Consider the following 11,475-nt stretch of genomic DNA (forward strand, 5'->3'; position numbering starts at 1 on the left):
ACGTGAGCACACACAAGCATGGACACAACACAGAAATTATATGGGCTGCATGTGCGCACACACACACACACACACACAGAAGACACACTGCGCAATTCAGTACTGCTGGCTTTGGAGACAACATCTGTTCCGCACCCTGTCATCCTCCCCTTGCACCCCACCCTCTGTGACAGGTGGAGGGGATTGAGACTCATGAGCTAAGGAGACACACACCCAAAACTCACAGAGACCCCAAAGTCACTGACACATGGTTAGTGTTTTGCCAGCACACACTCATGTATACGCACCTGCTGTGAGGCAGTCCTATAGTGCCCTGTGGTGCCAGGCAGGCTGAGCAGCACGTCGCATGTTTACACCACCTGCTCTTAGGCCAAACACAGGGTGAAGGATTAGAGCTGACAACACACAGAAGAACCACAACACACATACAGTAGACAGATGTATATAAGCCCCTTCAACTATCCAAGTAGTCAACTAGGTCAAACCTGTTCTTTATTCTTTACTCTTCAATTAGCTTTTTACACACCAACTGGAACAGATAAGGGTGGAAACCAGGCTTTTTGGAGCTAAAGAGTTTTTTCACTCACAGACTTGTAATGCAGAGAGCAGTGGCTCAGCTATTACAACAACACCAACCTTTTGGCCTTAGACTAATTTCTATAAACACAACTCTTGCAGACCAGGGCTGACCCTGCCACACAACATCAACACCGCATGTGGCCTCTACAAACACATCTGCTGTGTTGCTTTAACCACTCCCTCGTAAAATAAGACTTTATTAAGACTAAAGTCCTACTACAGAACTATATTGACAAGGAAAGAACTACATATATAAACTTTGTTTAAAAAAAGTACAAAAAATGAATGGAATTTAAAGCTTGTACTTTTGATAAGAAAGAAATGAGAAAAGCAGAGGTGCATTTCATGATTTTTGTGCTGGCTTTCCCAGGAAACCTCCACTCTCAATATGCCAAAGTTGGGAAAGTCTGGGAAACTGTCAAGAGGTATGCCGTGTCTTCTGAGGAAAACATGCTACAGGGCATGAAGCTGTGGGTTGACAATGTGTGTGTAGCAGCCATCCTGATAGGGGTTCTATTTTAGAAAGACTTGTGCAGTGGAGACATGTCTTAGTTATCTGCTGTTTCCAGCCCTGAGGAGGTGAGAGGCAGGTCTGCATCCATTGTCAATGTGATCAAGCTGAGCTGCCAAAGAATTGGGATAGTGTGTAGGTGCAACCACCTCCACACACACAACACACATGCAAAGCCAACCACTTGAATGTGCATTTGTTAAAGTGGTAATTGTTCCACAATGGTAATTGCAATAGTGACGCCTGCTGATAATTACACTGCATATAATGACAAATCGGTGCACAAACAAGTTGACTGACTCGAGCTGAAATTACCTCGACAAAAAGGAAGACATCACCGAAAATGGATGCACAAAGCACACGTGAGCTACTACACACATGCACACACACAGTTGAACAGTAGCAAGTGAACAAACATGGCAGACCTCCTCTGGTAAATTCCACACATTTCTCCCTACCACTCAAGGACATGTTTATCCTTCTCTCACTTCCAAATTATAGGGTAGAATAAAAAGAAGTTTCAGGAAGGGGAGAGAGGAGGAGGGAGAGGGGGACGGGCTGGGAGAGATAGACGAAGGATTCAGGTGTTCGGAAACAGCTGGTCTGTAAAGAGGGAGTGGGCGGATGGAGGATAGAAAGCAGGAGATGGAAGGGATGAATGACAGAATGAGGGGGAGTATATATTCATATATATATATATATATATATATATATATATAAAAAGCAGATTAATCTTTCCTGAAAGATGTGCAGAGTAATTGAAAGAGACTGATTGATATTTTAAAAAAAAAAAAAAAAAAAGGAGACAATTGTGTGTTCAGCTGGATGGACCAGTGCATTCTGCATTATGTGCACTGTGTATACAGTACAGACAGATAAAGCAGATGACAGACTGCCAGTAGGCTCACTGTCCAGGGATCTACAACATGGTATTTCGCAAACGCCCGGCCTAATATAAGATTACACACACACACACACAAGTGAGCACTGCAAGCTGTGTACAACAGCTCAGCCAGCAAACAATGCCTTCTGGTTGTTGATCTTCAACTCTGGACATAAATCGAGTTAACAGCATAAAGGCAATCTGTAATATTTGGGCAGGGACACAGATACATGAACACTGCACTGCACATTTCTTCCCTTCCTATTTTGGTTGCACTTGTAGTTTTGTTGCCTCCAGGCTAGTTGAGGAATGGGAGAAAAAAAGAAGGCAGAACATGGAGCTGCACTGCCCCAAATTGAAAATGAGAATGAAAATAAAGACCGGATAGATTGGACGTTTTACAGTCAATTGGGCCTGCATATTAGCTCTGTGGAAAGCTGGTGATGTTATGATGAACAAATCTGGCACTTAAACCGCTCATTTAAGAAAAAAAAAAAAAACCTTGAAAGACTACATTTAAAATGGAAAATGTTTTTTTCCAGGTATTATACACTTGGATGTTTTGCTTTTGGACAAAGCCTGATGTTTTTTGTACCTGTAAAAGGACCTCAGACAATTACCCTAAAGTACATGTATAAGCATGATAGATATTCTATAGGCTTTGGCACCCTCTGCAGGATATCAGCAGCAAAACCAAATTAAAGCAGTCAAGCGCTTTTGATTGAGCTTTGATAAACAATGTCTTAAAGTATTTCCACAAAGACTACAAGAACATTATATTAACTAGCCACAAACAATTCAACTAGATTTAAAACACACTGGGGAAATAAAGCTTCCACAAACCAAAAAAAAAATCCACATCCACAATTTACTCTTACATTAAGACAAATTGGGCTTCCATCCAAGAGCATTACAGACATGCTTTAAAATGAGCAACTAATCACCCACAAACATACAATGAATACAATTTCTTGCAACGCCATCTCCCAAATATTTAGGTTATACTGGCAGGGCGAGGGTAAAAGTAAAGATTTGTTTTATGCCATTAACAGGGTCAAGATGGTTTAAGAACCTGTATTCACCATTTACATCTTTAGGTGGCACTGTGGGCCTGATGCGGCAGCTAAATCATTACATCATTCCTGCCAGCTATTGAGCTATCAACTGTGTTGCTCACGGAAATGTAATCATCTTCCTTTGTTAGCAACAATTTTCCTCAGCTGTCATGGTATCACGAATCAATATGGACAAACAACATCTGATACACAAACACAGTAGCAAGAACAAAAGATTAATATGGAAGCAAAAGCGGTACTGTGACAGGAGATGTGTTGGCCACTGATGAGCCGCAGTATTGGCTCACTGATGAACAGCTCCCAGGAAGCTCTTTCAAACTGCACCCTGTAGTGAGCTTTTACTGGTTAAAGGATATGAGGATCTGAAAACAAAACTAATGGCCAATCACTGGCCTTTAGACTAAATGACATTTAACCAGGCAGCCAGAACTCAGCTAGGGAGGATTTTGTGTAGCAACTTGATTCCCTCTAGCAACCAGAGTTTTTTGTTTTGTTTTGAGGCAGGGAAAGAGCTGATCAGGTCAACTCTTTCATTTTCAATTTATCTTCCTTGCATACAACACCGGTTTAATAACCTGAACAAGGCCAGCAATTTATAAACCCAGAGAGTAATTCAAGCAATTTCTTGGAGTCAGACAAGGTAAGCAAAGTACTTTAAGACATTGAGCAGATGATTAGCATCCTAGGGTTCATCTTGATTGTTGACCTAAGTTAATAAAGAAAAGACCACACAGCATTTGACTTTCTCCAAAAAAGATTTATTAAACAGATTTCTTGTTTGCAGCTGCAACCTAGGGGAAAAAAAGAAACATGAACCATATTATTATAGTCCTGTAACAGCCAAGAGGCTTGAATGCCTTCAAAACGTGTTGGAAATAAAATCCAATTAACTTGCAAGAAAAACAAAAAAAAAAACAGCACATCAATCTTTTCATCACATGCCATGGTTAGTGAAAATGATCCAACTACTTAAACCCATTTTGTTCAATCATGATCAAACTAAACTTTCCATCTGCTTAATATTCCATTGGTTTACTTTTTACTTTCTAATTTCTTCAAGCATTATGACCTACTGCAATATTGTGTTTAAATAGGAAATGTGCTACTTAAGGGAGTAAGATGCTATCAAAATGCAATTTAATGCAGACCTGAGAGTGAACACAGCTTGGAAGAAAAACTGTTCTAGTTGCTGCCAACACCATGAATAGTCTACTGACAGTACATGGCTGAAACCTCAATCTCTTAAAAAGCCATCAGAAAGTACAACACACAAGGGGGATTCACAAGGGGGTAGTGGAGCCACACCAACATGCTTACTGCCAGCTTTGTGCCGCAGGCAGGCGGGGCTGGGCCCAGGTCTGCTCATCTGCATACTGCTCATTAGCATGGGTAAACAAGGAGAAAACTGGTGCCATACGGTGGGCTTGCCAAGCATGAAATTCCCTCCTCATGTTTACCCCCTTTACCCTTGGATTATCACAACGCTGTTGCCTCTGTCCTGATTTCTGACAAGCCCCAAATGCAAGTTTTTAAAAGGGCACAAACAATTCTAGTAGTATGCCACGCAAGACACATAACTCACTTGGATGGCAGAGGAAATTTGCCCACGGACAAGTGCTTTAAAAAGCATCCTGTCGTGACACTGGGGCCCATGTACTCCCACAACAGACAAGGTGTCACATCAAAGCAAAGGGATGATATTTCTGTGATCACATATGCTTCAGGCAGCACCCCGAGTGTGTCGGAATGTCACATAAAATGGCAAAGTGTATCATACACAGTCAGTCACTGAAAACAACTTTTGCCTGGACAGCATGAGGCTGGGATGACATTCATTCAACAGTTGCGGAGGCCGATATTAGAGTGTTTCAATTCTATCAGTGGGCTAGACTGGACTTTAGCATATACTACACATTTCCTGTTCAATGGTTACCATTTAAAGTAGTGGGAAGTCTGCTCCCCTTTGTGTTTTTTCATTATTGGGACAGCAGGACAAAAGTAAATGTGCAGGTGTAGAGGTCTGGTGGCATTTAGGCCTAAACAGTGGTGTTTATAGCTGCCAGAAATAAGATCCACTACAAACCTCAGAAAATATTCTTACTGCAATAATGTTAGCATATTATCCATAGGCCATAAACACACTACATGCTTGACAACCTCGGCTGACCTCAATATACTGTGTAAGGCTTAGTGTGTTATTAAACATAATTCCGAATGGATCTGAAGTTGAACATAAATGGACAGCAGTGTTTAAAAAAAACAAACAAACAAAAAAAACCCTTGAGCAACCACAAGATGTGTCCGCACAACTCCAAAAATGCCATCCAAAATAAAACGGTTACTTATTCTCAGCACTAACGATTACCTTCATGTCCCTAACACAAGAGAACAAGCCAGAGAGGATTGTAAAGTGATAGCTTTTTCACAAGGATAGCACACTGTAGGCACAGTAAAGGCTTGTTATTGTTGGATCACTGCCACTCTAATCATTGACTGTACAGCAGGAACTTGACTCAAATGACAGATAAGGTAAATTATTATGCTTTGCAAGCTCCCTCATTAAAAAGTGAACAGATATTTCTGTGATATTAGTATGTTAAAACACTTTACACAACAATTTTTCACCCTTTTTTTTTTTTTTTTTTTTAAGTTGTGCGTATACCAACCAACATCACACAGCATATATGATAAAATGGGGTTCACTCAGCCTGTGAACCTAGTGCATTGATAAATGGGTATATAAGGAGAGGAAGTTAGCGGGAGAAAAGTAGTGAGGTGTAGTGTAGTTTGTTTTTTTTTTTTTTGGAATAGGGGTCAGGAAATTAGTTTTGTGTTGCCTCTAACATTTACAAGCACATCATTGTGTTAAGTTGTGTAAGATTAGAGCCAAGCGCAGCCAGTATGAGTGCAAACATTGCTCTTGCATAAATATTTTTCACCAAGTAAAAATGTGTTACACCATAAAGAAACCTCAGTTAGTGAAGTAAGGTAAGTTACTTACCTGTCCAGCAATTCTGTCCAGGTCTCTGGTACCCTGGGCCGTTAGTCTACGACCACTGTGGAAAATTAAGCAACAATTACAAAAATGACCAAACCTTAAGAGGAAAATGCCAGTACACAAAAGCATATATCTTAACTTTAAAAAAGAAGAAGAAAAAAACTACACTGAAAATGCTGAAGTCACCAATAACTACTACTTTATGCCTCATTGACTACTGTATCACAGTCAGTCATTTACCACTGATCAATTCACCATCCAGAAACATTACACACACACAAAAAAACAAAAACACTCCAACCATGAAACAAAGGCCATTTCAAAATTGATTTTCCTTTTCCTCTCACTTGAGCAAAATAAAAACTAAACCAATCAATCAGTTCTCTCGTTATAGAGAGTGATTCTGTCTTTATTGAAGAGTCGCAAAGCAAAATTCTAGCTTATACGCATTTATAGGTTTCACAGATATCCAGCATCACATTGATGGATGTTTCACTACAGACAATGTGCAACTGAGAACTGAATAAATGAGTGGGAATGTGGAGGAAGTAGGTGCTACTCCCTGACTACAATAGCCCAAAAACCACATCATGCCTATGCCAACTTAGACATGCAGTCAGCTTTGGCTGATGATACATAACAGAAGGCTCCAGGTAAAAGTCCATACAGAAACTGCTATAGTGCATCTTTTTAAACTGTAAGTTACATTTGGCAAACCAATAGCTAATGTCCTGCTTTCCACTTCAAATTTAAGTAAGACCAAGTGGAGAGAAACACTGACCCATTGGGATCCTTCTCAATCATCTTGAGCAACTCCAGGGCCTGCAGCACCTTACGAGCAACGTTTTTGGATCCCACGCTGTAGTGAGCAGGGCACACACCATTCCTCTTGCGACCCCCATAGATCTTGGTCATGGAGCCAACACCAGCACCTCCACGGAGATACAGGTGGCGGACTGTGGATGCTGAGGGAGGAAAACAGAAGGATGTCAGCATCAGATGTAATGTTATGTCTTAGGGATTCTCTCTCTCAACATAATAAAATGGGAGACACCTGAATGAGAAGTTAAGATGACATATGGTTTAATATTTCATGAAGAGTCTAAGGTCTGAGATCAAACGTGGCATTAGGCTTTGAAATGTACAATGTTCAAGTCCAGCATTACACTTTGAAAATAAGGGTGCAGATAAAATTACCCCATTTTCTCCTTAACCTTCAGACACTATTTGAAGGTCTAGCAAAAATCTTGTGTGAATACACTCTCACACCACCAGCAATTATAAAGCATCAGAGGTCTCTAGGGATGGATGACCAAATTGGTGCACATAGGAATTGTGATTCAAATATTTTACCATTCTAAAGTGATCTATAAATATTAAGAATACATTTTTGTCAATGTGTTTACAGAACTCAATGAAGAGGTCACAGTGCAGCACATGGACTGTGCACAAACTGGTCATGTAACTTCAGTTTGCCTAAAGAAAATACATTTTGGCAAATATTGATGTCTTGAGCAGTTCAGCAACACACACTGCAGCACATTACAACACTTCAGACAACTCTGGTGGGGAAGAAGGCTGTCTATACAGAATACACACCTACAGCCTGATACTACAGCAGAGAGGCTGTTCTCTGCTGTAGTATCTCTGCTTAATGTCAGTTAAGCAGAAACAGTGGTATTGGTCATACGTTTTAAAGAATAAAACTTTAATACAAAAGCTTTAGATTACACTTTTACACAAAACAACTTTTTATTCTTTTCTGATAACCCTCATTAGAAGCAGTTGATTATTTCTACGTGAGTGCATATTTAGTGTACTTCTCTCAAGCAAATATATTAAAAAAAAAAAAAAAAAAAAAAAACTACTAAAAAAAAAAAAAAAAAAAAATGTCTTTCTACTACCAAAGACATCTTGAGGAACCAAGACTGAATATAAATGTTTGGACTCACCGGCTCTGATGTAGAACCAGTTCTCATCACTGGGGGCCAGCTCTTTGTGCTTACCCAGCTTGACTAGGTCCACCCAGTCAGGCACCTTCAGCTTTCCAGACCTGGGAACAGGAGAAGCGTCAGCATGAACTAAATCACAACAGAGCCCTATATAAACACTTTGTTAGTGTGTACCATTACACAGCATTATTACAGCATCATGTATTATTACATCTCAATTACAACTTACACTGTGGTAAAAACAACAAAACCACATAACCAGTTATGAGCGTGATTTATAGAAACTGGGGGAAAATACTCACTTCTTCAAGAAGGCTGCCAGGGCTCGGACAAACTCCTGCTGGTTAACGTCTTTCACTGTGACACCAGGCATCTAAATAGGAGTTGCAGGATACATTAACATTACAGTTAACACAATTGCTGACATTAACACATAACAGATCGAGCAGGTACTCACGAATACAACTCACAAAGCTGCTAACAGCCCGGTACAAATGACGTTAAAGTAAGATTAATCTAACGTAAGCTTGCTAACCATAGTTGCTCCTGAGCTGTCAAAATCAAATTTGCCGTGAGGGAAAATTGATTCGCTCAGTGTTGACGTACCAACAACGAAATGCTGCTTAGTTAACCTAGACAGACCGCATACAGTTTAGTGCAGATAACTTGGATTACATGTGTCGGCACCGGCATTAGCCTAACGTTACCCTACAGTCATGCTAGTAAGTCCCATCTTACCGTGAACCCTATGCGACTTAGACACAGGCATTTCACTAATTTCATTATATCCTATAACCATATATCTGTTTCGACGTTATGCATATTGACTTTACATGTCAGCAAAAACAGAAAGCTAAGTAGTGCAGGCCTCAACGAGGTAGCATGGGGGCAGCCATTACTAGCAGACCAACGGTATGAGCGCAACATTCAATCAATTTCCTTATAAAAAATGAGAAAACTAATTTAATGATCCCCCACAAAGCTCTACCACTTTATTAAAGCGAGGTTTATACCCGCGCTGACAACGTTTCAAAGGTAAATGTAATGTAGAAAAAGTAATTTAGCATCATACAAGTGAAGAAAAAAACAGCGCTTTACCTTGCTCGTGAACAGCGAAGGGAAGAGGATGGAACGGGGTTTCCAACCCATGTTAAAACGGGCAAATCTCGTTCACTCACGCGAGACTTTTTTTTCCAGCGATGCCTCGGTCTGATCAGAGTAAAGTGGCCACTTTACAGCTGTGACAAGAGACTGATCTTCTAAAAATACATTATTTCCAGAGGCCAAAGACATGAGATTATTTAGATACAGTCTAAAACTACAGGCTTAAAATGAGGGCACATAAATTTCTTTCATAATCTTAATTATGACTCTATATGTGATCTGTTTTCACTGCACTCCTCAGGGCCTCCACTTCCATAATTAACTAACAAACTTATTGCAGTTGTATTTAAAAAATTACAGCCACTTTGTATTGATTTGTATTTTGATTAGGCAGTTTCTGCATAAAGGAACCCCCTCCAGTTGTTACGCTATATCCCTGCCTGGAGTCTGGCCCCTTTGGCAGGTAGTGGGAAAATATTTATAGACACATTGACATGCTTGGATGATTTTTTGGAAATATAGGGATAATTTCCAGCCATAACAGTCAGTCACACAGTTCAGTGAAACTCATTTGCATGAAACTAAACATTGTGTGCACACATTTGTTTTCAACAAATTTCCAGTTGCCCCAGGCTTTGTCTCTTGGTCGTCATGAAATTTCTGAGTTTGGCTAAAATCACAAGAATAACATGGATGATGTAAAGTGTAAGTCCTAATTTAAGATATGCAGTCTCTCTTTATTAAAATCAGCACTTATCCCTGCATTGTAGTTCAATACAAACTGTTGTGCTCATTGTCTTTCACAGAAAAATTCCTTGTAGATAAGACTGTTTAAAATGCCTCAGATATCTTTGCTGGTCTTTATTATCTCCAGCTCATGCCCACACATCAAAAAAGCACATTGTTTTTGAAGCTAAGAGCGACTTCTTATTTTCCTTTGTCTCTCTCAAATTAAAAGAAATGGGAAGAATCAAAGAAAATTGGAGTTAGAAAGATATTTGCTGTAATGATGGACAGAAGAGAGAATCAATCTTATTTCTGTCTTGCTTCATGTGTGTGTCACTTATTTACATATTTTGCTGGATGACACAGGTTGTGTTACCCTTTGCACATCTCAGATGGAAAGGGCAGCCATACTCTAACATTGACACAATTGATATGTTTGCAGAGACAGGAGCGAGAGACAGAAGGCAGGTGGATAAGCAGAGGTTCATGAATCAGGTTTACTCTGTCAGTGGGGACAGACAGTTTAGAGTGAGAGGTGAGAAGGAGAGCCAGAGATCCTGAAAAGGAAATAAAAACGCACCAAAGTCATACAGAGGATTGTTTTTTTATAAGCCAGGTGTGTCACCGCAGGAATTCGCAACAGGTATTTGTACCTTTTTATCCTAATTTATTACTTTGACATTATATCAACATCAAGCCACTCACTGATTTTTCCAAGTGTCTCTAAATGGCAGTGTCCATGCTGAAAGGTTTGGCCCCATAGCTTGAATGTTGCTTTAAAGAGTTTAATTGATTAATTAAGGCAATTAATTACACTAGGACTGGCCAGCCACCAATTTGAATTGAAACTCACACAAGGTGGATTAAAGTCCATTAATTACTTCAGAAAATCAATTTTGCTGTGGCCCTTCAAGTAGTGAGACATGGGACAACTGTGTAAAGTGATTATGAAGTGGTATAAAGAGGTTATTTCAGCCAGTCATGATTATGATGGAGAAGTGACGACTAACACCAAATGTTCCGAAAAGGTCAAACTAATTACATGGAATGGACAGGTGGCATATTGCTGTGGCAAATTTGCTATTTCAATATTCTCTCACTCTGCTTTATGTGAGACTGTTGTTTGAAAATGCACTAAAATTAGCTGCCAATCATTCTTGAATACATTTGCTGGAAATTACTCATCGGGGGAGTACGCGTTTATGTGACTGAGTGTCAGTGTTCATGTATTTACGCATAAATGTCTGGGCCTATTTGTATTTCAGAGAGTATGGGTGTGCAAATGATGCATGGTGGGCCAGAGGGAGAAGAGAGGAAAAACAAAAGACCAGAAAAATAGGACAGAGAAGAGAGTGTTAACAGTGTGTTGCCACCCAGCTTGGTGCTTTTGCTATGTGTTTGCATGGTGCTCACATCCTAAGTGGAGAGCCTCTGTCAAGTCAGGTCTGGGCTGACCTTTTCACTCTCTAGGCACGTTTACAGCTCTCCAATACCTATCGAAATAGCTACCCTTTCCCTGCCCCTGCTCCTAGCACAATCTTGCATCACATTCTCTGTCCTTCCCCATTTTTACCTTCTCTCTCTTGCTGAGTGTTTTTATTATACTGACCTACAACCTTATGCTTAATCTCAAAATTCCCACTGCC

At 40.0% G+C, this 11,475-nt stretch overlaps 1 protein-coding gene across 1 annotated transcript; it reads right to left on the reverse strand.

The window, feature by feature from the left end:
* Positions 1-3,785: 3,785 nt before the first annotated feature.
* Positions 3,786-9,148, reverse strand: rps19 (ribosomal protein S19). Its single transcript, XM_026317737.1, has 6 exons — positions 9,098-9,148; positions 8,302-8,372; positions 8,000-8,100; positions 6,829-7,012; positions 6,051-6,105; positions 3,786-3,840 (listed from the first exon to the last, which is right to left on the reverse strand). The coding sequence occupies exons 1-6, from the start codon at positions 9,146-9,148 to the stop codon at positions 3,811-3,813; spliced, it is 492 nt and encodes a 163-aa protein (XP_026173522.1). The 3' UTR covers positions 3,786-3,810.
* Positions 9,149-11,475: the final 2,327 nt, after the last annotated feature.

This window comes from Mastacembelus armatus, chromosome 16 (genome assembly GCF_900324485.2).
Source record: "Mastacembelus armatus chromosome 16, fMasArm1.2, whole genome shotgun sequence".
In the NCBI taxonomy this organism is placed as follows: Eukaryota; Metazoa; Chordata; class Actinopteri; order Synbranchiformes; family Mastacembelidae; genus Mastacembelus; species Mastacembelus armatus.

Bases quoted from the DNA above. Each gene is read 5' to 3' on its own strand.
- rps19 (XM_026317737.1), bottom strand. From the start codon at position 9,148: ATGGGTTGGAAACCCCGTTCCATCCTCTTCCCTTCGCTGTTCACGAGC. The intron at 7,013-7,999 runs GTGAGTCCAAAC...TTCCTCCCTCAG, and splicing joins CTGGTTCTACATCAGAGCCG to CATCCACAGTCCGCCACCTG. The intron at 6,106-6,828 runs GTCAGTGTTTCT...AATTTTCCACAG, and splicing joins ATTGAGAAGGATCCCAATGG to TGGTCGTAGACTAACGGCCC.